Genomic DNA, 27,215 nt, shown 5'->3' with positions numbered 1-27,215 from the left:
TGACAAAACTGATCAGACACATCTGTACATATATTTTAACATATAAGTTGTGTGGTAACTGTATCTTGCTATATCGAACGCTATTAGTTGTATATAACAAAATACTATACACATAATAAACTCACTTATAAAATGGAAAAAGCAATCATAATCGGTGATACCTAAGTTCTTCGTTGAGGTAATACATGTCCTTTAATTAATTTTTCTTATGTATGCTAAACAGATGTCAAGATTATACATATATAGATATATAATTCTAGTAAATAGTATAGAGAAGTTAGGGGAATGCGTGATTTGCAAATTTGCAAAAACCCCGCATGGGAACGTACGGTGAACCAAAAAAATTAGGCACCAATCATTCAGAAAATTGTAAGATAAACCCAAAATGTTTCAATAATAATAATTAGAGACGGAAAATTTAAGGTAAAGGAGAACCACAAAAGTGGCACCTCTCATACAATTTTAATTTTTTGGATCAAATAAAAAGAGAGAGAGAGAAATAAATAGCGAATAAGAACAAGAAAGGATTTAACAAACCCATGATCATTGTTATTATTCGCCTACCACGTCACTCCTCTTTTGTCCATTACTTCCCACTTTTAATATCTGTTTTAACTTACCCTCGAAAATGGAGAATTGTTTCGTATTTTCTTCCCTTTTTCCCAATATATTCTGATTCCTTTCATCATACATATTGAAACAACCGAAGAAAAAATCAACCAATCTTTACATAGTGATGGATATTTACTACTCTAGAAAGTTACCAAAATTTTATAGATACATGCATCCTTATTTTCTTGAAAAACGGTTAGAAGATTCACGTAAATGGAATCAGTAAAAAGGACTAATTTGTTAAACCCCTCAAATAAAGATCGATGAGTCCTGAAAATAGGGAATAAATCAGGAGAAACAAATTAGCAAAAACAGAACACGAAAGGGGTTTGCCTAGTTAGCAACTGATGACGTGGCATAGTTCTCGTGTGTCTGTCTCTACAAACTCCTAAAAGAAGAAACGGCTATAAGTGGAAGCGTTTGGAGAGGTCACGTGATTTGCACAAATTTTTCATTTTAATTCCTACTATTCTTATTAATTACAACTCTCTCTCACTCGTAAGTCGTAACGCATCACTATTTTTTTTGTTTAGTGCCTTAATTATACTAATATACTCTCACGCGCGACGCTCTATTTTGACGAGTGGAGTATATTTGTTTGCTTTAAGAAACATGCATGATCATTAACGTTTTCTCTTTGTACAAGGAAATAAAAAACGTGTGCTTGTGGACAAAAGTCAGAAGAAATGAGAAATCTGTCCAGGAGATGTGATTGTGAATGCTTTTTTATTTTTTTTTCTTTCTAATTTGGTTAATTCATTTTATAGAGAACGGTGTCAATTTTTGCGAAATAAATATCTTGATTAGTACTACTACGTACTACTTTCATACTTTGTGCTAGCTTACCTATAAATGCAGTGGTTTAATCTAGTCATAACACGTACATCTTTAGCTTTAATCATTCTCACCTAGACTCTTTTACAAAAACCAGTTTAAATCTTACCCTCTCATTCACGTCATCACATATATGTGTACTTATGTAACGAGAATACAGACAAAAATATTAAATTCATTGTAAGCATATTTGAAAGCAGTAGCCAATGATTAATCCTACAATTGCAGTAAAAATTTGTGAACGAGGTTTATATTAATCGTGTACATTAAATATATAGATAGGTGGGATATTCATATTTTGGATCATCTATAATTCATATGTGAAACTAATATGAATATGAGTTTTGATGAAAATATACAAATCGTAATGTAATCCAATTATGATTTCTCTTATGTTGGTTGATGTTGGGTAGTCTTTTGGTTCACCGTGAGCACTCCTTATAACGTCTATGAATTACAAAACTATGGTACTAAATGTGATTTTTGAAAGCTGATTATAATTAAAAGAAGGCGTGAAGGAAATGAAATCGTTAAAAGAGATATGAGTGACGCGCGTTTGAGATTGCGAGAATGCGAGTTGGGGGAAGAGAGAAGTAAAACTTGAGTGAATGATAAAATGCAAACGCTACCTACTAATATCTCCACTTGTCATGCAACCAGGCTGAGTTCGTTTCTCTTTTCGATTCTTATTTTTGGTTTTTTTTATTCTACTCAACACGTTACACGCTTCAATAACTAAAAAAATAAAAATCACATTTTTTTTTTACTACTATGGTTATTTTGGAGCTATATATAAACCCACCTGAGCCTCCTTAGTTTCCTCCATGAAATAAAAAGAAGTATCTTCTAGAGAGAGAGAGAGAGCTTTAGGGTTTCAAAAAGAAAAAAACACTTGAGACCCTTAAGAAATCTCCGAACGAGAAAAGCTTCTCAATCTCTATAGAAAATGGCGGTCATAATCGATCACCATTTGCTCGCTTTTATCTTCGGCATCTTAGGTAATGTTTCCATGCCAAATCCTAATTAATTGTTCATCGTATCGTCTCTTTTCGTTCTTCTTTATTACTTTTTATATTGTTATTACTTTTATATTGTTAATATGTACTATATTTTATATAACTACCGGTAATTTGAACGGAAGGAATTTGCAACATCAACTATAATGTTGCAACTTCGCATCTAAGCTTCTGATTTCAATTATATTATAAACTATGTGTAGGATTCCATTGTATGACTATGATCTAAACAAGACATAAAATTACTAATTAAGAAATGAATTAAAATCATCGACAGTTCATCATGACCAACCTAACAAGTTTCAAGATTTTTCTTCATTTACTAAACTAAGTCATTTGGAATCATTATTTAATGATCTTCTAATTCTTAGGTAAAAGCTCAAATTACCCCAAAAAAAAAATTAATACGTAAGCTATTAATTAAATTGAAATCGTCACGCATTGTTGTCTATCATACTCGATACGTGTATTGTGGTTAATGCACAATTTAATTGCCCCGCTGAGGTTAGTTAGAGTACTCGGGCTGATTCATGTACTATGTCTCCACAAAACTAGAAGCCTCTTAATTATACAAATCGACTACATTTTTTTTTTTATGGTATTTCAGGAAACGCAATATCCTTCCTCGTATTCCTCGCTCCAGTGTACGTAGATACGATTCTTATTTAATTTTTAAAAAATTTATCGTTAATTTGAGAATGATTCTGATGATTTATGTTTTTAAAAATATATTTCAGGCCAACTTTTTATAGAATATACAAGAAAAAATCGACGGAAAGTTTCCAGTCCCTACCGTACCAAGTGTCGCTGTTTAGCTGCATGCTATGGCTCTACTACGCATTGATTAAGCAAGACGCTTTTCTCCTAATTACCATTAACTCCTTCGGCTGCGTCGTCGAGACTATCTACATCGCCATGTTTTTCGCTTACGCCACCAGGGACAAAAGGGTAACTTTATTCCCCTCTTCTCCTTCTCCTTGATTAATTCCGCTTAATTACGAATATATTTACTAAGTGATCATTATTATGCGTTTTGACAGATCTCGGCTATGAAGTTGTTCATAGCGATCAACGTTGCCTTCTTCTCAATGATCCTAATGGTTACACATTTCGTTGTTAGAACTCCAACCATCCAAGTCTCTGTCCTCGGCTGGATTTGCGTTGCCATATCTGTTTCTGTTTTCGCTGCCCCTCTCATGATCGTGGTAAGCTAACGTTGATTCTATTTGATTTTTAAAAAAATTCTTCTATAAGAATTTTATTTTGGAAGAAAATGTTTTTGTTAAATTTTGTTGTTGTGAACAGGCTCGTGTAATAAAGACAAAGAGTGTGGAGTTCATGCCCTTCACGCTTTCTTTCTTCCTCACTATAAGCGCCGTTATGTGGTTTGCTTATGGCTTATTCCTCCATGACATATGCATTGCTGTAAGCATTTATTTTTACCGTTTTCTACATTTTCACATTTTTGGTAAAAATATAATAAAAGAGGTTACTGACGTTTTTTTTTGGTTATGATGATTTTGCAGATTCCAAACGTGGTGGGGTTCGTACTAGGGATGTTGCAAATGGTTTTGTACGGTGTTTACAGGAACTCTAGTGAGAAACCAGAGATGGAAAAGAAGATTAATTTGTCAGAACAACAACTTAAGAGTATTGTCGTGATGAGTCCGTTAGGTGTGTCGGAAGTGCACCCAGTTGTGACGGAACCGGTGGGTCCACTCTCTGACGCTGTTCATCATGAGGATCTGTCCAAAGTTACTAACGAGAAGGAGGAGGAGCCGTCAATTGAAAACGGCAAGAGCCACGTGGAGACTACTCGTCCTGAAACCGTTTGAAGTGTCAATATGTGAATAAGAAAAAAATGAAGCAAACAATATTTTTCTCTTTCGCTCTCTTACTCTCGGCTCCGTACGTCGGGACGGCCAAATGGAACAAATTGTATCGGCGGTTTGTTAATTTCCATTTTTGTTTCGTATCTTATCGATGATATACTACTTGCATAAAGTTTTGCGTTTATTTGAATATATCTTATCATCTTTGTGTAAGTTGTAACTAGTGCTCATAAAAAATTTGATTAAATAAACTAGATTACTCCTACTAATAAGCCTGTTGACAACCCTTTTATGATTGATTACATTTGTCTCAAGATGTCTCCGTCAATTAGAAAACGAATGGTCTTGTACCACTGACAACATAGTACTGTTTAAAGATTTTGAGATTTAATAGATTTATAGAAACGTACGAGTCGGAAGAAATAGTATGTACACAAGTTTCTGATCTAACCAATACCCCCATCCAGTATATTACAGTTAAATCCAGATAAATCTTTTTAAAATAACAAGGTTTACTTTTGTTTATATTAAAAAAAAAAATCAAGTTGAAGTACAAAAAATCAAGACGTCCCAATGCTTTGATGAAAACGTATCCTAGCAAACCTTAGATATAAAGGTGAAACGTTCATACACTTCCAAGCAAAATTGCATCATCTAAAGAGTGACAATCACTATATGCGTACTATTTGCTCATTAAGAAACGGGATTGGTATAACCGTATGCAATATGTCTTATTACCCCTAAATTAGATAGTCTTTTACTACTATTCAATTATCCCTGAAACTTTTACCAAGAAAAAAAAAAATATCTCTGAAACATAAATAACTTGTATATATATATATATATATATATATACTGGTAAAAATAATAGAAAATTTTATTAACTATTTATTTTAAACGGTAAGGACATAATCTGACAAAAAATCATATTTATAGCGAATTTCGACAAATAATTCATGACGACATATGATAGGTTATAATTAAATTCTAAAATTAGTAGTTTCTAGATTGAAAAAAAAAAAGACAAATAATATTAGTTGACTAACAACTAAAAATCTTACTAACAAATTCTAAAGGTGGCTAAAAAAGTGTAAAACTCTTTTCTAATTAAAGTCTTACTCAAAATGTTTAAAATTTAGAATTTTTGAGTAAAAGTATCCTCCGAGTATCTAGTAGTCAAAAGAATGTCATACACCAAGGAAATTCCGAAATCCATGTAATAGAGAGTACACAGTACATTGTCAATAGTAAAAAAAAAAAAAAAAAGTCCCGACAGAAACTTGATAAGACCAAACCAAAATCTTACAATCTGAATACCTATCCTTAAAATAATTGTCAGATTGCGAGGGCATGTGACCCACGTTGTCCGAAACTCCGCGATAGTGGACATGAGCCACACCACAGAACAGAACCACATGAAAGAGTCTAGAAAACACTTAACATTGGATCTTTGCAATTCAAATCTTCGATCAGACGTAAACATCGCCACATGTGACTCATCATGCAACTTATCTGTCAAAAACCCCAAATCACAAAATAGCAAAGCTACAAAATTTACATGAACAACATCTACACAACTCTCGAGAATCTCAATTAGAGTATTTTTTTTTTTTGGTTATTAAAAGAGTCCCCCTTTTGCCCATATTGCAACATCACATATATAATGTACAGCAACTCGCGGTCCCAACGTTTTTGTTTGTTTTCTATGTTTGACAATAAATGAGAGTTTTGGGAAATAAGAACAAAAAAGGGTCAAGACCCAAACCGGTTTCTACCCGGTGCTGTTGCTCTCTGAAGTTCCCTGTTCACTTTGTCGTCGTTTCTCCCTCAGACTCTCTCCCCACATCTTAGCCTCTGCAACCGCACGCTCCCTATTGATATCTCGGTTCAATATCCGAACTGTCTCTCTCGGTGAATCTTCCTTCTCAGAACCTTCTAAATCAAATTTACTTCCCGAGCCACCTCCTTCATCATTCCTTGTTATTAACCTCGCTCCTCTTTCATCTCTGTTTCTCCTACTTTCATCTTTGCTTGGATCATAAGCTTGGTTTGCAAGATAGGAGAGTGCAGTGACAACATCTGCAATGAGCGGACGTGTAGCCGCCTGCTCTTGGATGCACATTGAAGCCACAGCTAAAGCTTGGTACAGTGCACGCGTAGGAAATCGTCCCTTTAACTTAGGATCCGCCAGTTTTATGAACTTTCGCCTGTCGTTGAACAATGGGCGAGCCTATCAAACACCAAAATGTTTTCAACTATTAAACCAAAAAAGTCCCCAAACTTTTTGCATTAGAGAATGTAAAATGATGAATTTATTTACCCAAGCCACCAGGTTCTGTTCTCCATGAGGCATCTCGCTGTCTATAGCTTTGCGACCAGTAATGAGCTCGAGAAAAACAACACCAAAACTGTATACATCTGACTTTACTGTCAATTGTCCAGTCATTGCGTACTCGGGAGCACAATAACCATAAGTGCCCATGACTCTAGTTGAGACATGAGATTTGTCTCCGGTTGGTCCAAGTTTAGCAAGCCCAAAATCAGAAAGCTTCGGGTGGAAACCCTCATCGAGTAAAATGTTTGATGACTTAAAATCTCTATAAATAACCGGAGGGTTTGCCTTATCATGTAGGAACTCCAGACCTTTCGCCGCACCAGCAGCTATCTTCATTCTCATGTTCCAATCTAAGGCCTCCTTATCCGGTGGAAGATCTGGGGCAGAGGACAAACCGAAAGGAAAATATAATAAACTTCTTTGCTAAAGTTAGGGTTGACATTGACTAAGATCACAAAGAATCTTTGGCTTGATATTGACTAACATCACAAAGAACAGCTGGGGTCTAAAATGGTGAAAGTTTAGAAAATAGCGGTGATTTACCGTGGAGGTGATCTTCCAATGATCCTAAGGGCATAAACTCATATACCAAGAGGCGTTGATCTCCATCAGCACAGTAGCCAATAAGGTTGACTAAGTTGGGATGATGAAGAAGGCTAAGCATAAGAACCTCTACCAGAAATTCTCTGTTACCTTGTAAACCATTCCTGTCCAATTGTTTAACCGCAACAACCTGAAAGATAACAAGAAACATAGATCAGAGGTACAACACTATTAATGTATCCAAAATCATCAAGCTAACCAACTCTTCTGTAACACGTAGGGGGTAAAAGATGAAGAGTAATCCTTAATGAAAGGAAAACATAAATATAACAATGTTCACCAAGTACGCAATCAAATTTAGTCATCTTTTTAACAGCATAACATAGCCTTGTACAATTGAAAAATGGTGAGCCGCGTCTTTCACATTTCCTATCAAATTCAACATTCAAGAAAACAGTTGAAAGCCAAGAGAACACCATGACTACACATTTTTTTCCTTTATACTTCATACACTCCATTTAAAAGGATTAAATTTGGAAAACTCTTAGCATTCAAAACATATAAACGATCACTTTTTACGAATAAATTTTTTTTGTTTGAAAACGAAGCTTAAATTGAAAGGGAAGGACTTTGAGTAACAGGTAAGACCCATTTAATATACAAAGCAAAATCTCCCTCTAGAATTCAACATCAGCAATTGTATGCAACTTTATCAAATAGTAATGTAAAATGTAATTTCCTAAGATTCAAAAACAAAAGAAAAAATTACCTGACCGGTGCTATCAAGCCTTCCTTTGTAGACACGTCCAAATCCACCTTCACCTAAGAAAGTGTCAGGATGGAAGTTCATAGTTGCAGCAGCAAGCTCACGGAAAGCAAATGTATGAGCAGCAATTTGATTAAGCCCATCCCTTGGAAGCAGTAGCTCCCTTTTTGACCCTCCATTGCTCTTTGAGCTAAGCTTCTCCCCACCTGCAACCGTCATCAAGACCAATCAATCTACCAAACGCATCCCCAATCCAAAACTCCAAGAACAAAAATCACCCTAAAAACTTAAAAACTTGTATCAGTGTCCTAAAGGCACAATCCTCAAATAACCAAATCTAAGATCCTAATCCTGATTGAGTAGGATCATGTGATCCTGATCCTCACAAAGTCCAATTCATTTATCAACACACAAACTAAGGACAAACTTGGAACTTGTGAATTATGTAGATCAAAACAAGTGAAAGGATCACACTTTCCTCTGCACCTTACACCAATAAATACGAATACAGTTGAACCAGAACAAGCCCAATAGCCTAAAACATGTGACAAGCTCATATATCCAAAGTAACAGTAGTGATTGAATGAGAGATCAAGTTCCCGTTTAGCTCAATCAGGATCATAACAACCAGATCTTGTGGGCATGTAACAATAAGAAGAAAACGAAGAAAAAAAAGCAAATGAGAGATCATGAAGTAATCAAAGAACCTGAAGGGAGACCAGAGATGCTATTAGATACTGTCGGTTGTAATTGTTTCTTCTTCTGACCATTAGATTCCTCAACTGGATTCAGCTTCTCGTCATCACTCGAATCAAAACACGAGAAACAACCCATCTCCTCCTCCTCCTCCTCCTCCTCCTCCTCCTCCTCCACTCAATTTTTCCCAAAGATCAGTAATCCAAAATAAATAAAAAAAAACACACCCTTTCAATCCTATTGTGAAATCAATGAACAGAGGACGATTGGGATAAACAAATAAATAAATAAAAAAAGCAAAACTTTTTACATATACCCAGAAAGAAAGAAGGAGAATTGAGATTCTGGGTACAAATAAAAAAACCAACTTTGTTCAGATTCGAACTGGTAACAACGAATTGGAGTTGAGAGAGAAAGAGAGAAAGAGAGAGAGAGAGAGATGAAGCAGCTTCTTTTGTCGTCCACGAGTGTTCACACTTTTACCAAATTGCGAATTAACAATGACGCGTTTCCGAAAACACTCAGTAAAATATCTCTTTCCCTCTAAACTTTTTTTTCCTCGTTGACGAGATTTTTTATATATTCAATTCTAACAATAATCTCCAAATACAAGCAAGCAAAATTACACTTTTTTTTTCTTTTGTTAATTTAAGCAAAAAGAAGAAAAAAAAAACTTCCTTCTGTTGTGTAAAACAAAATAAGGAAAAAAATCCTTCTTTATTATTACACATTCTTTTCATTACAATGATTTGTTTGGGTCAAAATAAAAGCACAAAAACTTTGGTGTCTTTCTTTTTCTTATAAAGTGGATAAAAGCAGAAGATAAACGTTTCCTTTTTTACGTTTTTTTGTTTTTGTTTTGGTCACTTATTATTAAGTGTGATTGATATAACTTTCTGATCTCATCGACTAAAATAGTATTTGATTCCATTGTTACCACCAATTGTAAAAAACTGATAACAAATGGTAAAGACCAATCGATTGATTGTTAGATGCGATTTTGTGTTGATTGGAAAACTGTATAACGGAAAGTTAGTTTTATTGTGTGTATTTACGGTTAACATCTATTAATAACATTATTTTATTTGATCGTTGTGACATACAGTATATGCCTAATCATATTCCTTTAGTTTTCTTAAGATATTTTCGATTTTTGTTTTTTTTTTTTAATTATGGTAGATAATTTCATAATTTTTATCAAATCTTCTTTAACATTGTCATTAATCACCAAAGAAATTTTTTTCAAATCCACGGTATAAAAAAAACAACAATGTTGGCAAAAATAAAAGGTAAAAAATACAATCTTAAATTCTGCGTTTTAGCTAAAATATCTTACAAATACAGAATACTACTTCAATATTTGTTCACACCAAAAAAAAATATCAATATTTGTAAATATAGCTGTCGACAAACAAAGTAAAATATATTTGTTAAAATAGCTTAGACTTGAATTTTTTTTATGTCCACCTAAACACTTCTATTTATAGTCTCATATGAGAGAATGAAATATTAAATAGGCGCTTATCAGTTATATTGACAATCAACACTAGTTGATTCTCATCAATCAAAGCGAATTAAAACTTGCAATCAAACTATATTAATCTTCTTGATTGATTTGGCAGTCAACCTCCGACTGATCACTAACCGAATCAATTGTGAGATAAAGTCTCATTTACCAATCAAAATGATATTTTAAAAATATTTCATAAAATTCATATGTCAGACTCTTTTGGGACTTCATAACACATGCTTTGATAATTTTGAATCATAAAATCCAAGTGTTGTAACAATTTTTGGAATCTAAGCCTTTTAACCAAAAAGGAAAAAAAAAACATTTATTGGAATCTTATTGACGATCGCCAATGAATTAAATTTTGGCATTGGTAGAGATCCTTGATCGTTAGCCTCAATCAACGATTATCTTATATATTAGCCAAATGCATGATTGGTTTTGACTTAACGGTTAGATGCACGATTTGCTTGAATTGCGGAAGAACTTAAGAATTGATTAGGGACCGAATTGATTATGAAGAGGAGATAGTTTGTGTAATTTTTTAGCTTGAAAAGTAGAGTAAACTAGTACTATATCGATATATGTTCTCTAATACCATGTTGAGGATCGCAGCAAGTCCGGGTCCTTGGCTAAAAAACATGCAAAGCATAGACTTCAATAAAGAAAAAACTACATAAGCAAAGGCCTCAATGTTTTATTTTCCTAGCTTTATCAGGCTTTACGTGAGTATAGGCCGGTTCTAGACTCACAACATTTTCTGGATCACATCGTAAATAAATGATTCAGCCCAAAATCAAAATATACACATTATAAAGTTTTGATGATCAGGTTGAGTTTGATTAATATAAAGTACAACCAATCTATAAAAGAAAAGTAAAAAAAAAAAAAAAACAGAGAGATCGTGAGACGCATAACCTTTTCCTTACCAGTCAACGGACGATGGGTTCCCAAAAAAACGAACCTCAGAATTAAAAGAAAAAATATATAATAGCTAAAACACAGAGAGCCAAAAAAAATTCACAATTAGTATCGTCGTAAAAGAAAGAACAATAAAAAAAACTCTAATAATGGATTATTCATAATAATCCTCACACTAATTTTCTCGTTCCCCATTTTGTTTTTTCCCATCTTAATTTCCCAAAAAAAAAAAAAAAAACCAAAAAAGACAAAACAACTGTTTAGATAGTGTTTTTAATTTTCCCGGCGAAAAAAATGGACAAAACGGAATCATCGGAAACACATGTTCACAAATCCGAAGATCACGATCACGATCACAAAAAACATTCCGATGAATCGGAACAAAAACTTCATTCATCGACGCCGGAATCGGAAACCTCCGAGGTGAGCCTTGTTCAGGTGATGGAAGCCGTCGACGATTTCATCCAATCCCTTTCTACCGAGAAGAATGATCCTTTACAGGAGATTCCACCGGCGGTGGAACCATTCCCGGAGACGGTGGATTCATTGGTGTCAAAGATGGAATCTTCCGGGCTTGGACGAGACGAAACAGAGGACTCTGTATTCATCGACGCCGTTAACCGGATTTCAAAATCGGTTATGAGATTGAGAGAGCTTAAATTAGATTCAACTCCGGTTTCTTCTTGGTTAAACCGGGCGAGTTCGGTTCAGCACCGTGCTGTCTCTCTTCTCGACGAAGAGTTCCGTCATCTTCTTGATCGTTCCAGAGAAGATAAGAAGAAGAAGAACAGAAACAACAACGATGGGAACAGCTCCGATCAAAACCATTCTTCGGCAAACGAATCCGACCGATGCGCTTTACCGGACAATGATAAGGAGGAGGTGGAAGAAAGCTTCCCGGATTTTTCACCGGAATCGATCTCGACGTTGAAGAAGATCGCCGGAGCGATGATCTTCGCCGGTTACGAATCAGAGTGTTGTATGTCGTACGAAATGTCGAGACGGCACGCGTTCAAGGAGGAGCTGAGCGAGGTTGGATTCGAAGGGATCAACGTTGAAGACGTTCAGAGAATAGCTTGGGAGTCTCTTGAAGGTGAGATCGCTTCTTGGATCTCAATCGTTCGCCGTTGCTCCACGTTGCTTTTCCCCGGCGAGCTTTCTCTCTGCAACACCGTCTTCACTGATGCCTCGATCCGTAAACGCCTCTTCACCGGTTTGGTCTCCGCTGTTACAATCCGGTTCCTAGATTTCTCCGGTGCCGTGGTTCTTACGAAACGGTCCTCGGAGAAGCTTTTCAAGTTCCTAGACATGTACGAGACGCTCCGTGACTTGATCTCAGCGGTGGAACAATCTGATTCGGATCTGATCCAAGAGATCAAATTGGCTCAGACGAGGCTAGGTGAAGCAGCAGTGACTATATTCGGAGAGCTTGAGAAGTCGATCAAGAGCGATAACGGAAGAACACCTGTTCCGAGTGGTGCGGTTCATCCGTTAACACGTTACACCATGAACTACCTCAAATACGCTTGTGAGTACAAGGAGACACTAGACCAAGTGTTCCAACACTACGAATCGAATCAAACAGATACCGTACCTGAACCAGAGACAAAGCCAAAGCAACAGCAACGAGAAGACGATGAAGAGTACAAAACGTCAGCTTACGCTAGACAAATGATAAGGGTTATGGAGTTTCTTGATGCTAATCTAGATATCAAATCGAAACTGTACAGAGACCCGTCACTGCGATACATATTCTTGATGAACAATGGGAGATACATTCTGCAGAAGATTAAAGGTTCGACAGAGATAAGGGATTTGATGGGACAGTCATGGACAAGGAAAAGATCGACAGAGCTGAGACAGTATCATAAGAGCTACCAGAGAGAGACTTGGGGTAAAGTGTTGCAGTGTATGAATCAAGAAGGGTTACAGGTAAATGGGAAAGTGTCCAAGCCGGTTTTGAAAGAAAGGTTCAAGATTTTCAATGCTATGTTCGACGAGATTCACAAGACGCAGAGCACTTGGATTGTGAGTGATGAGCAGATGCAATCTGAGCTAAGGGTGTCGATCTCAGCGTTGGTGATTCCAGCTTATAGGTCTTTCTTTGGGAGGTATAAACAACATCTTGATTCAGGGAAGCAGACGGATAAGTATGTCAAGTATCAGCCTGAGGATATTGAATCTTTCATTGATGACTTGTTTGATGGCAACCACCCTACTTCTTTGGCACGCAAGAGAAATTGATAACTCCTTGTCTCTTAAACTATGAGGAGAACACGAATTGTTCCTTTTTGCTTCTTCCTTTTTTTTTAATTTCCATCCCTTCTACCAATATCTTTCATTACCTTCATGTTTATAGAATCCGACAAGCTACCATGAAAACTTTTTGTTTTTTTCTTACTTTTCAAAAGTTTGAGTTTCTTTTACTGTTAAGTCTATGTTTTAATATCCTGTTTGAACAGGTTGTGAGAGAAAATTGTTTAGAACTACTTAGGGATAAAGGCACAAAATTATCTTAACAGTTAAAATGTATTGGATATTTTTTTGTGTTACAATGATGATTTTAATTCATGATTAAGTTGATTTTGTGATATATATTTTGACGAGATGTTAGAGCCTTAGTGGTTTTTTTGTAGCAATTGTATCTGAAGTTCAAGTTTCCCAAGATTGGAGTCAAGTTATACATATAAATAATGTCAATGTGTAATTTGCAAAAGACTTGGATCACAAGAAAGTAGTTAAACCCTTCAATCTCGACCAAGACAAAGTATGTAGATAACTGTCAATATTTGAAAAAGTAGGGGCACATAAAGTAATAATTGGGGTTTAGCTCATAATACAGTATGTTTGGGTTAGAGATCTGTCCAAGTGGGAAAGGAGGAACTCTTTTCTTTCGGTAAAGGATCCAAATTAGATTTCTTCTACATGAGCATTTCTCACATTGTTACACCAGAATGAGCCAAAAAAGGCTCTTCACATGTCTTTGTTTTGTAGTGGATAAAGAATTTTAGTTAAACAGTGTGTTTGGGGTCAAAAATAGATCACGGACTGAATATATTGCAATCACCCACACACACACACACACATACATACATTATCATCAAAAAAAGAACAGAAGAGAGAGAGCGAGTGAGATTAGCCACAATGTATCTTCCTCTCCTCTATCTTCTGCTTCTGGCTTCTTGCTTTACAGATCAAGCTTTAGGCCGTGGTCGTGGCCGGTCACCACCGGATGCAAGCGTCGACCCTTCTTCTCGCATCACAGTCGTCGGAGTTGTCTACTGTGACACGTGCTCTATCAACACTTTCTCAAGACAGAGCTATTTCTTACAAGGTCAGGGTCCTTGATTTAAACGTCACATGAACTGTCTTTAGACTTATACTTTTCTGGTAACTTAGGATATAAGATTGGTCAATCTCGTTACCGTTTTATTAGATTTGATACAATTTTGGTTTTCATTAACACTTTCTCAAAAAACAGAGCTATTTCTTGCAAGGGTAATAAAGAGGGATCTAGATTTTAACATTACAAGAACTGTTCTTGGACTTCAAGTTATATGGAAATTTACGACTTGTAAATCCTGTTCGATCTGATATGGTTTCGGTCTTTGATATGGTTTCTAAATTGGTTTTGTCAGGTGTGGAAGTTCATGTGACATGTAGATTCAAAGCAAGTTCACCAAAAACAGCAGAGGAAGTGAACATATCAGTAAACAGAACAACAGACAGAAGCGGCGTTTACAAACTCGAGATCCCTCACGTCGATGGCATCGATTGCGTCGATGGAATCGCCATAGCATCTCAATGCAGCGCCAAGCTACTCAAAACCTCCTCCGACAACAACGGAGGCTGCAGCATCCCTGTTTTCCAAACTGCAACCAACGAAGTATCCATCAAATCGAAACAAGATCGAGTCTGTATCTACAGCTTAAGCGCACTCAGCTACAAACCATCCCATAAAAACACCACACTGTGCGGCGTTGGCGGCAAGAAGAGACATCACCGCAGAGAGAAAGAGGAAGAAGAGAAGAAGGATAAGAGATTTAGAGATTCGAAATTTTTCTGGCCTTATCTGCCACCGTATTGGTTCCCTTGGCCATACCCTAATATGCCTTTACCGACACTACCACCGCTTCCATCTTTCCCTTTCCCTTTTCTACCTTTCGGAAACCCGAATCCGGCATTGCCAGCACTCGATTGGAAAGATCCGACAACTTGGATACCTTATCTTCCACGTTTTCCTCCAGGAGATCACAATCTTTAGGGACCAGATGATTCTTCTCTTTACCTCCACATTTGGCTTTCTCTGTTTTATTTTATTTTGCTATGATATCCTCTGTTCTGAGGTTAATTGTGTGTGTTTACGATTTGATTACTTATTAATGTGTAATTATTCTTCAGTTACAGAAGATTAAGATTTGGTTTAAGGAGGAAAGTTTTGATGGATTTGGTAAAAACAGAGCCATTTCTTTTAATACAAGGTATATTTCTAAAACGTTGTTAACGTCAATGCAAGTTTATGAACGATGAAGCATCATTACGACGAACATAAGCTTGATGACCGGTCACTCGTTGAATTAGTGAGGAATGCGACCTAAAGAGTATAATAGGCTAATGTTGTGTGAGCGTGGTCATATGTCTACTACTGATCTTGACTTTGGTGAAAGTTGAGCTTGATTAACCAAAAAAACATTGCATGCTTACAAACTGAGTTGGGGTCTTCTACAAAAGTTAACTCTACTGAATATAAACATACTGCTCAAGGATAGAAGTTTCATGTACAAGTACAAACTTTAAAACATAACCCCCAAAAAACCTAGAAAAGAGTATCGATCTTGACACTATGTTTACAACATGTGTTTTCCTTTAAAGGTCTCCACTTGCTTCTTTAGCCCATCGATGACATCAGAAGCTTCCTATTGCATTATATCAAATGATATGAGTATATATGGTAAATTATAATTAAAAAAAAGTGGATATTTAGTTTTCATATGTGGTAAATTACTAAAGGACTAACCCGTAGTTGCTTCCTTAAGGCATTCTCAGTCACATCTCTGCGGGCTCTTTCTTCATGAAAGATTTTATTCACTCCCTCCTGCCGATTTTCCAAGTTTTGGATCTTAGCTCTTGACTCCTCAAGCTGTTGGTTCATATTAATAGCAAACGATGAAAATTTCATTATCGCCACCAAAAAAGAAAAACAAAGTCAAAATTTTGTAAGAGAAAAGAGGTTTTACTTGCAACTGAAGTTGTGCTTTTTCTCTTTGCAACTCAGAGACCACTTCGGCTGACTTCTGTTTCACCTTCTGCAACTCTGCTTCTAGATTAACTGAGCCTCCTGTTTCTTGGAAACTACGGTTCAAAAGAGATTTTAAATTAATATGGTACCGAAGAAGATAACATTATTTCAGATTCAGAGAAAACATCAGAGAGCGAACCTTCTCCCAAGAGGGTTTTTGTTCGTAGACATGATCTCAGGTTGTATTTTTACACCACTTGCTTGTTGTGGTTGTGTTTTAACCTATTTTTCAGAGAGATTTATTAGAGACTCGTATATTAGAACAAATGATGATATCTATATATTAGTACAAGAAACTTTTTTTTTACCTGAGTGTTTTGGTTTCTTATACATGATTCAACATTTTGCCTGCATGGAGCTGGTGCTGCAGTAGGAGATGGTCCCCTATTAAGGTTTGTGTTGTTCAAAGGCCGAGTGGTTTCTGTAACATTACTTTCATAATAACTCTTTTGTTTCCGTCTTGGAGCATAACCAATCTCGTGGCACCTTGAAGACCTATCAAATAAAATGATAACTTGAGTGTAAGTCCAAAACCTCATAAGAGGTCTATAGTAGTGGAGAATGTATAGTCGTACCAGTAGTGCTTTTGGTGATGGATCAATCGGCCTTCAAGCTTAGCAAGAACCGCAGTTCTCTCAAAACCTTGCTTATTATGAGCTGGTTGTATGAAATTAGCTTCAATAATACCAATAACACCGCGTCCATCACTTCCAGCAGCAGTCCAGACCCTCCAAAACGGCTGATGAAGAAAACAAGAAGAAATGTAAAAAAAGATAGTCAACAAAAAACTATACCACTAACTCAGCTGTGAGTTAAATAAGTCACCTTGATAAGCCGGTTCTTATGGTAAACATTGAACCCTTGTATGTCAATGTGATGACGAGCATCTTTCACAAAGCCAAGCTTTATAGTAGCACGCATCTGTTTTTTTTTTTAATTGGGAAAACACAGATAAACATTAAAGATTGTTTCAGAGATTATGAAAAGTTAGAAGACAAAGGTAAGGTATCATTACCTCGTCTTGATCTGACGACCATTCTGGAGAACGCATAGGTTTGTATGTTTTCTCTTCCATCATCATCATGTCGTCTAAGATGCTGTGATGTTGAACATCTTTGCCACGAAGAATGATTCTGAAATTTGATGGACGTTTGAGATACAGAATCGATGCATAACTCTGCATAGAGAGAAAAAAAAACAGACATTAAATCAATGAACACTTGAAGTAGAATAGTTAGCAAATTGCATTGTATTAAGAAACATGGAAACTACATACACGTAGTGAGTGTCGATAAGTCAGGAAATGCCTCGAGTTAGGATTAGCTTTGGCCATTTCGATGTTCTTCTCATCTCTGTTTACACCTCTGAGTTGAATATCCTGTAGACAAAACACACATCAACATTTCTGTTACTTATATTAATCCCAAATTGACTGTATTGAAAAAGTCTTGGTAAGTGATATTACATGAGGGTCTGTATCAAAGTCAAGTTCCAACTTCCCTTCATCGTCCTCCCATAGATTATATATCACGATCCGAGTACCTTGCTCTTCTAGGTGATCAAACTGTACCATGTAACAAGTATGAGATACAATAAAAAGGTATATATATAACAAAAGGATATCTATATATGTATAACAAAACCTGGTCCAATAAATCTTGTTCGGATAGATAAGGTGACCACTTCATTATGGTCTCTAGATTATCAGACCACTCATCTCTGGAGTTATAAACTATCTCCTTCCACTCGTTATTGACCAACTCATAATCAACCTACGCAGTGAAAAAAAAAACCCAAAGTTTAAGACGTAATGTTTTGAGAAGAAGAGGAAGAGCAATCTAAATAAGAAATTTTTTTACCGTGGGGACAATTGCTTCACATTTTCTTGTCTCGTAAAGAAACGTATATGATAGCATACCAATGCTCTGTGTCGGACTGAAACAGAGATAAGAAACACAGTTAATATCGAAAACGCGAAAACAAAAAGAAGGTAAGAACCAAAATAATGCTGTGAAATAACTCACTTGTTTCCATTGGTTCCTCGACAACGTGAGAAGACAATTGCATCAGCACCAAGCCTCATTGTACTAGTTTTGAATCCATTCCCATCTACATTGTTTGTTTTACAAATTTGAAGATTAGATAATTCCAAGAACAGAGCCAAAAGAAAAGAAAAAAAAACTATAGATAATGAATTTTGGAGAGGCTTACATTGACCAACCCTATTAGCCATATTGCGTTTTCTTGAATACCCTAAAGAAAGGCACTCTCTAAACGTACTAGGATTCATCCCACCTCCATTGTCTGCAATGACATCAGTTTAGAGATTTCATAATCATATATAAAATCAGTGGTTAAGGGACTAATTAAGGTTTAATCATCACAGCTAAGAAGTTAGATTAACCTTCAACAATTAGAATGTTGCTTTTTCCGTCTCTTTCATTAGTTGCTGTATTGACATGAACATATGTAGCCCCATTATTTACCTGTGTTACACAAAACCATACGAATTATATAAATTCTAATGAGGTTCTGTTACGGACAATAAAAGTTGACCAAGGAAGACTAATAAAAGTCTTGGTTGTTTGACTGATATGGATATATAAAGAAATAGCCAATTTTTCACAATAAAGATGAAGCATTCATATCTATATAAGTTACCTCGTCTAGAGAATTGTCAAGAAGTTCAGCCAAAGCTCCAAGTGCCCACTTATGGCTTGTGGCGTTCGCATGAAGAAATTGAGGGTGAACCCTAACCGCCGCATCATTGCTACCTGCTTGCATGCAACACAAAATTCACACAAATTAGGGTTTCCAATTGCAAAAGAAAGATCTCAAAATCTCTGTTGAGATCAAGGTTAAGTGGTCAATTACAATAGCGAGGTAGAGGCACAGATTCGTCGTCCTCGCCAGCTTTCCAAAACTGTCTGGAAAGCTTCGGAGTTTCAGGTGGCACGATCGTCAATGGTTTCACATCCAAGGGGACGATTTTTTGACAACCCTGAGAGGTGTTCCCGATCGTCGTGGTCCTCGGTTTCTTGGTAGACAAGCTATTAGTATCATTATCATCATCGTTCTCATAGTTTCTTGAGTCTCTCTTGAGTCCCGGATTGGAGAAGCCATCACCGAGGGTCGGATCGGGAGAACCTGATTGGGGTTTAGGGTTTGTACTACCAGAATCGGTCATACCTCCGATCACCAGGGGCGGTTTCTTGGAATTGGTTTGAGAAGAATCCATGGTTGCAGTAGAAGAAGTTTCTAGGGTTTCGAATTCGAAGCAGCCTGAAGTGGGAGAGAGAGAGACGTGAGACACGACTCGGACTACTCAAGTAATGGGGAACGTCTTTATAGAAAAGAGAGTGGCGCCACTTACAAATAACCTTTCAGCTTCCCGGGCCCAATCACGTTTCTAACCCTCAAGCCCACCTGCGCTATCCATTAATAAAAGGTAATTTAGTTTTTTTTTTCTGGACAAAAAAGGTAATCTAGTTTTATTTTCCTTAATTTGCTCTAAACCTCTACCAACCCTATAAATTTCTGTTTATTAACAAATGAAATTTCCTCTTATGCCCCTTTTGAATTCAATTGAGACATATTTGCTGTTTTTATAACAGTTCATCAGAAGATAAACTTTGAACCACTTATAGAGATTATGAATATGAAAACATGAAAATAGGATTAATTAAAATCTTTTAATGAAAAAAGAAATTCAGTTCTGCTCTAACCTGAATCAAGAAAACAAGAACCGGCATTCGAATTTATGAATTCGAATAAAACCTCGAGTAGATAACAAAATAACTTGAGCGATTCTAGGATCGACAACTAATATATAAAAAAAGGTGTAATGAATGATTTAGGATTGGTTATGATAGCACATATTTATATTACTAACAATTATTACTTTTCTATAAATTACCTTTTTGTTTTTGGTTAATCTTTTACTGATTACCTTTTTGTTAAATTTTTAATTGCAAATTATCCTATTTTGGAAAAAAAATAATTACAAATTATATTTTTGGTAAATTTTTAATCACAAATTACCATTTTTCATATGGTTTTAAAGTTTTTTCTTACATAGAAATACATATAGTTTGCAATTGGACAATACTTGGGTTCACCCCTCTTTATTCACCTCCGTATAAGATAAGAAAACAAAATTTGTATATATCATTGTAAAATAAAAAACTCAACCTGCTATTTTATAAACCAAACTGATATATAATTTCGTTCTTATTATAAAAATCTAAACCCTAACCACCTTATTTGTAACCCAAATCGATATATAAATATATATATAGTTTCGTTGTAATTGTAAAATTTAAAGTCTAACCACTTTATTTATAAACCCAAGCCGACATATAATTTTGTTTTAATTGTAAAATTTAAACTTTAATTTTAATTTCTAAATCTTAATTAATATATAACTTTGTTTAATTTAAAATATAAATCAAATCAATATTTAAGTTTCTTTAATTAAAAGTATACCCAATTTGTTTCTCGAACGATGAATCAAATATTTTATCGTTCCAAATATTTTCCTTTGCAATTTGCATAGGTGTGCTTCAAATTCGTAGACACACACAAAATTGACTCGATTGGAGGCCACGTCAGCATGAGTGGCATAACTGTAAATTACCTCGAATAAAATGTCTCTCAGACTCATTCGTGCTATTATCCGTTTATCACACACACACACACACTCATCGTCGTCGTCAGTCGTCACTCACCAACCAAATTACCAACAAACGCGAGCTCCCATGGCGGCCTTCTCGATGACTCTGGTTCGTTTCCCTTTCCCTTTTGATTTTTTTTTTTTTTTTTTTTTTTCTGTCTTACCGTCGCGATTCTTCGTCTTCTTCTTCTCATGCTCCTATGTTTTGGTATTTATCGTAGTCAAATCCGAAGTCGCTCTCACCTGCACCACGAAGACTTTATCAGATCAATTCATCCGCTCTCACATCTACCTCTTTTCGATTCGGCACCAAATCCGCCTTCGATTCAATCTCGTTTTCGTCTTCAACTCCCTTCTACGCCTCATCGCTCCTCCTTCATACGTCTTCTACCAAAAGAAACCACCGCTGCTTCTCGGTTCAATCGAATGCTGAGGTTAGAAAATTCTCTCATCTCGTAATCTTTGTATGATGATGGAATTGTAATTCTTGAGTCCATTGATTCTTAAAACTCTAGGGTTTATTCATTAGATTTGCCAAAAAAGCTATTGGAATCATAATGTGGATTTCGTATTACACAGCTAGTAACCGAACCCCAATCGAAGATAACGCACAAGGTGTATTTCGATATAAGTGTTGGAAATCCAGTGGGAAAGTTAGCTGGGAGGATTGTTATTGGGTTGTATGGTGATGATGTTCCCCAAACTGTGGAGAACTTTCGTGCTCTATGCACAGGTAAGTCCAAATATCATATCATATGGGATGTGTTCCTTTGCGCATGTATGTGGTTTATATACGGTCAGTGAATGTGATTGTTCTTGCTCAGGTGAGAAGGGATTTGGCTACAAGGGTTCGACATTCCATCGTGTCATTAAAGATTTCATGATTCAGGGAGGAGACTTTGAGAAGGGCAATGTGAGTTTTTTTTTTCTGGCTGAATTCTTTATAGCTACAAGGGTTCTCTGTCTTTTGTTAGCTTCATATTCTGTTACTATCTAATCCTGAAAAAAACATTGTTATAAAACAATCACATTGAGTGGAGTATATTTTCCACCATTGTATATTTTCCGACAGTGGATGTGTTGAGCTAATTTAGAAGATACAATGAGTGGAGTATGCTCCTATCCAAAAATCCCTTTCTTACTGCCATGGAGTTTCCCTGAATCCTCCCACTCTATATGTTCTAAGTAGTGGGGTAGAATGTAGTTTCTGCCAAAGGTCAATTAAAGTAAGCCCTGATATCAGTGGCTTTATAACAACTATCCCTTTTGTTCTCTCATATAAGGAATACCTGGGCTGGAGACATTAAATTGTGGTAGGGTACTTATATACCGTTTCTTGGATATATATAGCTAGCTGTAGCTCTTATATTGTTATTATTCTGTTTCTGCACATCTCATAAACCGAAGCTCATTCTAGTAACTACTAGGATAATTTCATTATAATGATACAGAAGTCTAATTGTTGAGCAGGGAACTGGAGGTAAAAGTGTATATGGCAGGACATTCAAGGATGAGAATTTCAAGTGTAAGTCTATCCTTATTTCACATGTAGATCTGTTTCCTTCTTTTTTTCACTCTGCCCAGCTTTGCTTTGTCATTCATACTCAGAATGCTCCCTTATATAATATTTCATGATAAGTGATAATGTGCAATATGTTGCAGTATCCCATGTCGGACCAGGAGTTCTGAGTATGGCAAATGCTGGCCCTAATACAAATGGAAGTCAGTTCTTTATCTGCACTGTTACGGTAAAAACTTATAAAAAATCTCTCTCTAGTTAAGCACTAATTTGAAATCAGAAGTTAAACAGTATCTTATAAGTAGGCAAGAATCTCGCTCAATGTAATCCTCTAGCGTCACAGTCCATCAGAACACGGGTATTATATACAGAAATCAATTAGATGACCTAGAGAATCGATTCTTGACATTGGATTTAGGTTTTAACGTTTATCCAATCTTTGTGGCTAAGTTGAGTGTATAAGATATTAATATGAGAAATGATGTGGACAGACGTCATGGTTGAACGGAAGGCATGTGGTGTTTGGGCAAGTAATAGAAGGAATGGAAGTGGTGAAGCTGATAGAGGAACAAGAGACAGACAGAGGAGACCGTCCCAGGAAGAAAGTGGTCATAGCAGACTGTGGTCAACTTCCAATGTCTGAAGCTTAAGTATAAGATCTAAAACTAAAACCTTGTAGACATGAGATGGAGCCTATGTGTTTTGCATTTTACACGCTTTCTTTTGTGGAATGGATTGAATTCCTTTACATCATTTTCTTCCGTGAATACCAAAAATATAAGAAATAAACATTCCGCTGCCGAGGTTTGAACCCGGATTTCATCAGTTTGAAATTAACCTTGTGTGCTACAGCGGATCTGTTGCACATATCTCCCATCCATCTATATATAAAGCCTACTTTCAAAATCTATTAACACATGTTTGTTTTTCAGCTTAGGTTGATTTGGTCAACCTTTCTGGATACATTATTAAAAAAAATGAATTTGCTGAAACCCAAACTCAATAAAAACTCTTGTGTTTCACGACTCGGTCCAACAGATATGTTACTTTTTTACTGCAAAAGAAAAAATCGGATCAATTAGTTCGGTTAATTAGAGAAAGCTAACTGATATTGTGTTTCACGTTAATTTTAGATTATAACGAAAAAATAAGAGAAAAATATTCCGCTGCCGAGGTTTGAACCCGGATTTCATCAATTGAAATTAACCTGTGTGCTACAGCGGATTTGTTGAGCATATCTCCCATCCATCTGTATATAAAGCCTACTTTCTAAATCTATCAACACATGTTTGTCTGTCAGCTTAGGTTGTTGATTTGGTCAACCTTTCTGGATACATTATATCTCTGAACCAGACGCATAATACCACAACCAAGGAGACATTTTTTTCCTCGTAGAAAATAAGAGAAAAAACCCCTTTGCTTTAGTAAGAAAAACCCCTTTGCTTTACTTATTTTTATTAATGGTACAGAACCAAATGACCAATTAAAGCTGTAAAAAGAGACGTAGAAAAAAGCTTTGAATCCTAAGATTAATCTATATCAAAGTGAAAAGGAGACAACACCAAACAAAGAAAGTGTTTTTACTGGTCAAGGCTAACGTCACCCCATTGCACCTTATGCTTAGCAGCTAGATAATGAGCACCGACTGGACCACGACTGCCATAAGGATAGTACTCAGGGATTCTCTTCTTCTCTTCAATCTCTTTAAGCAATGGAGTGAATAGTGACCAAGCTGCATCAAGCTCGTCACTTCTTATGAACAATCTTCTTTCTCCTTCTATTGCATCCAACAGAAGTCTCTCATATGCATCTGGTATCTCTTTTGAATACCTGTCTGAGTATAGAAGATTCAAGTTACTGCGATCTAATCTCATTCCTAAACCAGGGACCTTGTTGTTGATTCTCAAATAGATTGCTTCATCTGGTTGGACACGGATCACAAGCTCATTTGTAGCTCGATCAAGATTAGAACCTGTATTCCGGTTATACAAATTCCCCGGAACATGTCTGAACTGCACCCTTATCTCTGCACTGTAAATTATACTTATCAGTAATATGTGTAAATATGCAAAATTTCACAAGTTTGAAGTTATAGACACTACCTCCTGGTGTGTAGTGCTTTGCCAGCTTTCATTAGAAAAGGAACGCCGTCCCATCTTGCATTGTCAATGAAAAGAGCAGCAGCTGCAAACGTCGGAGTCAGACTGCCTTTTGGTACAGTTTTATCATCGGTGTAGGCTGGATATGTGACTCCTCCCTTTGTGTGGCTCTTGTATTGTCCTATTACCACATCTTCAATTCGAATTGGCCTCATTGAACGTAACACCTTAACCTGAATTGTGCACGAGACTTTCTTAATATCCTTTCTTGAACCAACCCCAAAAATGTATGGGAAAAAGATATATACCTTTTCATTTCTGATATCCTCTGCATCCAAACTAACAGGTGTTTCCATGGCAAAGAGGGCTAAGATTTGAAGCAGATGATTCTGCATTATATCTCTTATTATTCCGTAGTTGTCAAAGTACCTGAAATAAACATAAGAGAACAGAAAAGGAAACATAAGCTTTCAGTGCAGAGGAGATATTAAAGCCAGATAATGGCAAACAGGCAATTTACCCTCCACGTCCTTCAGTGCCGAAATCTTCAGAAAATATAAATTGAACATTCCTTATGTACTGCCTTGACCATAGCGGTTCAAATATAAGGTTTGAGAATCGAAGAACAGATAAGTTCTCGACTAGTTCCTTCCCTAGGTAGTGGTCTATCCTGTAAGTTGTAATTATCATATTAGCCCAGCATTCAATAGCATCATTATTACAAGAGAAACAAAGCTTTCAGTGACATATCTCCACCTAAAAATTTGATCTTCCTCCAAATATTGCTTAAGGGATCTCGTTAAAGCAGCCGAGGTTTCAGAATCTCGACCAAAAGGTTTCTCGACGATGACCCTAGTCCATCCACTGACAGAAGAAGCAGAAGTGCTTGCACATTTCACAGCATCTACAAATATATTTGGAGGGATAGACAAATAAAAGAGGCGGTTTGAGATTCTTCCAGCCTGCAAAAATATAGAAAACGAAGTTTTACTGATATTTGAAGAGAACATATACATATAAAGCAATCAAAGCAATACAGTCGACAAGAAGTTGAAAGGTGAAAACTTGGCAGTGGAACACATTAATACCTCATGCTGTTTGAGCTTCTTGTCCAATTCAGTAAAATGTTCCTGAGAATCATACTGACCAGAATGGTAAAAACATCTCTTGAGAAACTCTTCCATCTTTTCACCACAGTTTGCCCTGAAATCCAGATGGAACAGTGGCATAAATACACAGACGTAATGAATCTTCACAACCCATCTCTAAAGACAAGCACATAAAGACTTGTCTTGGCAATCTCCGAGGAAAAAATATTGTCTTTAGACTGAAAAACAGCAACTTCAAGAGCTACAATTGCTCACCTCTTATCAATTCTGCAGGTCAGTGTTTTGCTGACCATGTTTCTCAGTTCAGCATCAGTCATCTTACTCCTAGAATAACCGAATATCGTAAAATGCTGCCACACGACAAAATCAAATCATCAGGCTGTGGAGTGCAAAACACACACACAGACAAAAATCAAAATAGCAAATGATAGAGGAAAAGAAAAATCATCTTATTGGCAATACCTCGGGGAGACAGCCTTCATAGTAAAGGGCGAAAAGAGCCGGGAAAATCTTCTTCTTGGCAAGATCACCAGAGGCTCCAACCACCGTGATACTAACCGTTGACTTGTTTTGACCATCAGATTCTGCTCCAACCTTGGCTGAATCTTGAGATAGAACTGATAACACCTCTTCTTTTAATCCTTTAACAGAAGATTTATTCTCTGTTGGATTTGAATCAGTGACTATTGCACCTAAAATAACAACAATCTAATATGTCAGAACAATATCTCTATTGCTGGATATGAATATTACAGAGACACCTAATGATTTCATGACTAAGTATTGACAATTCCAGATATCAGAGAATTCAATTACAGCACTTAGATTCGATCAAATCAAATACAGAAAGACAAAGAGAGACTCGAACTAACCATCTTGCATAAAAACAGAAGCACGAGCAGGCTTGCTCTGGAATCTGACACAGAGGTCATGAATATTCAATCCTCCTCGAGGAGAAGAAGCAGACAGGAACGAGAGTGATCGATGTCGGTTACCTTTAACCGGTGAGAAAGAAGCCGATTTACCGGAACGATATGATCGGGAGGTAACGGAGGAAGACAGAGCAGCCATCTTCAAAATGATACTACTGAGAGAAAGGAGGATTTGGGGTGCTTAAAGATGAGATTTTTAGTTAAGGAAAGAAGAAGAACATAAGAAACATCGAAGTGGGTTTAAAGGGGCATTTCTGCAAATAGAAACCTTTTGAGATCTCCCAAAGGTTGTCTTTTGTCTTTAAAACAAACTGCTCACTGGGTTTGTGTTGTGCTGGTATGGCTACGTGAAGGGCTTCTGACTGCAGAAACTTATTTTATTCAATTCTATTTTTACCAATAAGCCTTCCCAAGTGGACTTTTTTACTTTTGAGATCTCCTCCGAATATACGTTTCTCAAAGATGCTTTCTTTTGTTTTGTAGTTTTTACTTTGGACTGATTTTGGTTGGATGCTAATTT

At 36.3% G+C, this 27,215-nt stretch overlaps 7 protein-coding genes across 8 annotated transcripts; 4 read left to right on the top strand and 3 right to left on the bottom strand.

Annotated features, from left to right (window-relative positions):
* Window positions 1–2,089: 2,089 nt before the first annotated feature.
* LOC104705563 (bidirectional sugar transporter SWEET15) lies at window positions 2,090–4,563 on the top strand. Its single transcript, XM_010421580.3, has 6 exons — window positions 2,090–2,444; window positions 3,070–3,106; window positions 3,200–3,410; window positions 3,503–3,667; window positions 3,768–3,887; window positions 3,989–4,563. The coding sequence occupies exons 1-6, from the start codon at window positions 2,393–2,395 to the stop codon at window positions 4,295–4,297; spliced, it is 894 nt and encodes a 297-aa protein (XP_010419882.1). The 5' UTR covers window positions 2,090–2,392; the 3' UTR covers window positions 4,298–4,563.
* A 1,364-nt stretch (window positions 4,564–5,927) lies between these two features.
* LOC104705562 (serine/threonine-protein kinase PBS1) lies at window positions 5,928–9,321 on the bottom strand. The gene is made up of 5 exons (XM_087461884.1): window positions 8,646–9,321; window positions 7,942–8,144; window positions 7,173–7,362; window positions 6,615–7,006; window positions 5,928–6,524 (listed from the first exon to the last, which is right to left on the bottom strand). Exons 1-5 carry the CDS (start codon window positions 8,770–8,772, stop codon window positions 6,066–6,068), a joined length of 1,371 nt encoding a protein of 456 aa, XP_087318010.1. The 5' UTR covers window positions 8,773–9,321; the 3' UTR covers window positions 5,928–6,065.
* A 1,789-nt stretch (window positions 9,322–11,110) lies between these two features.
* Window positions 11,111–13,640, top strand: LOC104705561 (exocyst complex component EXO70C1-like). The gene has a single exon (XM_010421578.3). It carries the CDS (start codon window positions 11,360–11,362, stop codon window positions 13,307–13,309), a length of 1,950 nt encoding a protein of 649 aa, XP_010419880.1. The 5' UTR covers window positions 11,111–11,359; the 3' UTR covers window positions 13,310–13,640.
* Window positions 13,641–14,008: 368 nt separating this feature from the next.
* On the top strand, window positions 14,009–15,522 carry LOC104705560 (uncharacterized). Its single transcript, XM_010421577.3, has 2 exons — window positions 14,009–14,399; window positions 14,704–15,522. Exons 1-2 carry the CDS (start codon window positions 14,210–14,212, stop codon window positions 15,327–15,329), a joined length of 816 nt encoding a protein of 271 aa, XP_010419879.1. The 5' UTR covers window positions 14,009–14,209; the 3' UTR covers window positions 15,330–15,522.
* A 199-nt stretch (window positions 15,523–15,721) lies between these two features.
* Window positions 15,722–20,214, bottom strand: LOC104709108 (protein MICRORCHIDIA 5-like). 2 transcript variants are annotated; one of them, XM_087461883.1, is made up of 19 exons: window positions 20,090–20,214; window positions 19,738–19,790; window positions 19,239–19,646; window positions 19,026–19,138; window positions 18,769–18,850; window positions 18,576–18,668; window positions 18,389–18,473; window positions 18,224–18,299; window positions 18,008–18,136; window positions 17,830–17,928; window positions 17,641–17,742; window positions 17,380–17,541; window positions 17,190–17,285; window positions 16,940–17,103; window positions 16,673–16,859; window positions 16,504–16,586; window positions 16,303–16,417; window positions 16,083–16,205; window positions 15,722–15,981 (listed from the first exon to the last, which is right to left on the bottom strand). In XM_087461883.1, exons 3-19 carry the CDS (start codon window positions 19,600–19,602, stop codon window positions 15,913–15,915), a joined length of 2,142 nt encoding a protein of 713 aa, XP_087318009.1. In that variant the 5' UTR covers window positions 19,603–19,646; window positions 19,738–19,790; window positions 20,090–20,214; the 3' UTR covers window positions 15,722–15,912. The 2 variants fall into 2 exon arrangements, with proteins under 2 accessions (XP_087318009.1, XP_087318008.1); XM_087461882.1 differs by lacking the exons at window positions 19,738–19,790; window positions 20,090–20,214 and having other exon boundaries at window positions 19,239–19,676.
* A 673-nt stretch (window positions 20,215–20,887) lies between these two features.
* Window positions 20,888–23,308, top strand: LOC104705559 (photosynthetic NDH subunit of lumenal location 5, chloroplastic). The gene is made up of 7 exons (XM_010421576.3): window positions 20,888–21,145; window positions 21,258–21,470; window positions 21,616–21,769; window positions 21,861–21,949; window positions 22,507–22,561; window positions 22,699–22,784; window positions 23,047–23,308. The coding sequence occupies exons 1-7, from the start codon at window positions 21,011–21,013 to the stop codon at window positions 23,203–23,205; spliced, it is 891 nt and encodes a 296-aa protein (XP_010419878.2). The 5' UTR covers window positions 20,888–21,010; the 3' UTR covers window positions 23,206–23,308.
* A 667-nt stretch (window positions 23,309–23,975) lies between these two features.
* Window positions 23,976–27,193, bottom strand: LOC104705558 (glucose-6-phosphate 1-dehydrogenase 2, chloroplastic). The gene is made up of 9 exons (XM_010421574.3): window positions 26,636–27,193; window positions 26,226–26,455; window positions 26,019–26,113; window positions 25,743–25,857; window positions 25,411–25,616; window positions 25,175–25,324; window positions 24,963–25,083; window positions 24,658–24,887; window positions 23,976–24,586 (listed from the first exon to the last, which is right to left on the bottom strand). The coding sequence occupies exons 1-9, from the start codon at window positions 26,832–26,834 to the stop codon at window positions 24,136–24,138; spliced, it is 1,797 nt and encodes a 598-aa protein (XP_010419876.1). The 5' UTR covers window positions 26,835–27,193; the 3' UTR covers window positions 23,976–24,135.
* Window positions 27,194–27,215: the final 22 nt, after the last annotated feature.

This window comes from Camelina sativa, chromosome 8, assembly GCF_030686135.1.
Source record: "Camelina sativa cultivar CO46 ecotype springtype chromosome 8, ASM3068613v1".
In the NCBI taxonomy this organism is placed as follows: domain Eukaryota; kingdom Viridiplantae; phylum Streptophyta; class Magnoliopsida; order Brassicales; family Brassicaceae; genus Camelina; species Camelina sativa.
This window is presented reverse-complemented; position numbering and strand designations above follow the sequence as displayed.

Bases quoted from the DNA above. Each gene is read 5' to 3' on its own strand.
- LOC104705558 (XM_010421574.3), bottom strand. From the start codon at position 26,834: ATGGCTGCTCTGTCTTCCTCCGTTACCTCCCGATCATATCGTTCCGGT. The intron at 26,456-26,635 runs GTTAGTTCGAGT...TTGTTATTTTAG, and splicing joins TTCTGTTTTTATGCAAGATG to GTGCAATAGTCACTGATTCA. The intron at 24,888-24,962 runs GTATATATCTTT...TGCACAATTCAG, and splicing joins AGGATATCAGAAATGAAAAG to GTTAAGGTGTTACGTTCAAT.
- LOC104709108 (XM_087461883.1), bottom strand. From the start codon at position 19,602: ATGGATTCTTCTCAAACCAATTCCAAGAAACCGCCCCTGGTGATCGGA. The intron at 18,300-18,388 runs GTGAGTTATTTC...TCTCTGTTTCAG, and splicing joins CGAGGAACCAATGGAAACAA to TCCGACACAGAGCATTGGTA. The intron at 16,418-16,503 runs GTTCGCTCTCTG...TTTGAACCGTAG, and splicing joins AAAAACCCTCTTGGGAGAAG to TTTCCAAGAAACAGGAGGCT.
- LOC104705563 (XM_010421580.3), top strand. From the start codon at position 2,393: ATGGCGGTCATAATCGATCACCATTTGCTCGCTTTTATCTTCGGCATC. The intron at 2,445-3,069 runs GTAATGTTTCCA...ATGGTATTTCAG, and splicing joins TTTTATCTTCGGCATCTTAG to GAAACGCAATATCCTTCCTC. The intron at 3,107-3,199 runs GTACGTAGATAC...AATATATTTCAG, and splicing joins CTCGTATTCCTCGCTCCAGT to GCCAACTTTTTATAGAATAT.
- LOC104705562 (XM_087461884.1), bottom strand. From the start codon at position 8,772: ATGGGTTGTTTCTCGTGTTTTGATTCGAGTGATGACGAGAAGCTGAAT. The intron at 8,145-8,645 runs GTTCTTTGATTA...TGACGGTTGCAG, and splicing joins CATCTCTGGTCTCCCTTCAG to GTGGGGAGAAGCTTAGCTCA. The intron at 6,525-6,614 runs GTAAATAAATTC...GGTGTTTGATAG, and splicing joins AACAGAACCTGGTGGCTTGG to GCTCGCCCATTGTTCAACGA.
- LOC104705559 (XM_010421576.3), top strand. From the start codon at position 21,011: ATGTCTCTCAGACTCATTCGTGCTATTATCCGTTTATCACACACACAC. The intron at 21,950-22,506 runs GTGAGTTTTTTT...ATTGTTGAGCAG, and splicing joins GAGACTTTGAGAAGGGCAAT to GGAACTGGAGGTAAAAGTGT. The intron at 22,785-23,046 runs GTAAAAACTTAT...TGATGTGGACAG, and splicing joins TCTTTATCTGCACTGTTACG to ACGTCATGGTTGAACGGAAG.
- LOC104705561 (XM_010421578.3), top strand. From the start codon at position 11,360: ATGGACAAAACGGAATCATCGGAAACACATGTTCACAAATCCGAAGAT.
- LOC104705560 (XM_010421577.3), top strand. From the start codon at position 14,210: ATGTATCTTCCTCTCCTCTATCTTCTGCTTCTGGCTTCTTGCTTTACA. The intron at 14,400-14,703 runs GTCAGGGTCCTT...TGGTTTTGTCAG, and splicing joins ACAGAGCTATTTCTTACAAG to GTGTGGAAGTTCATGTGACA.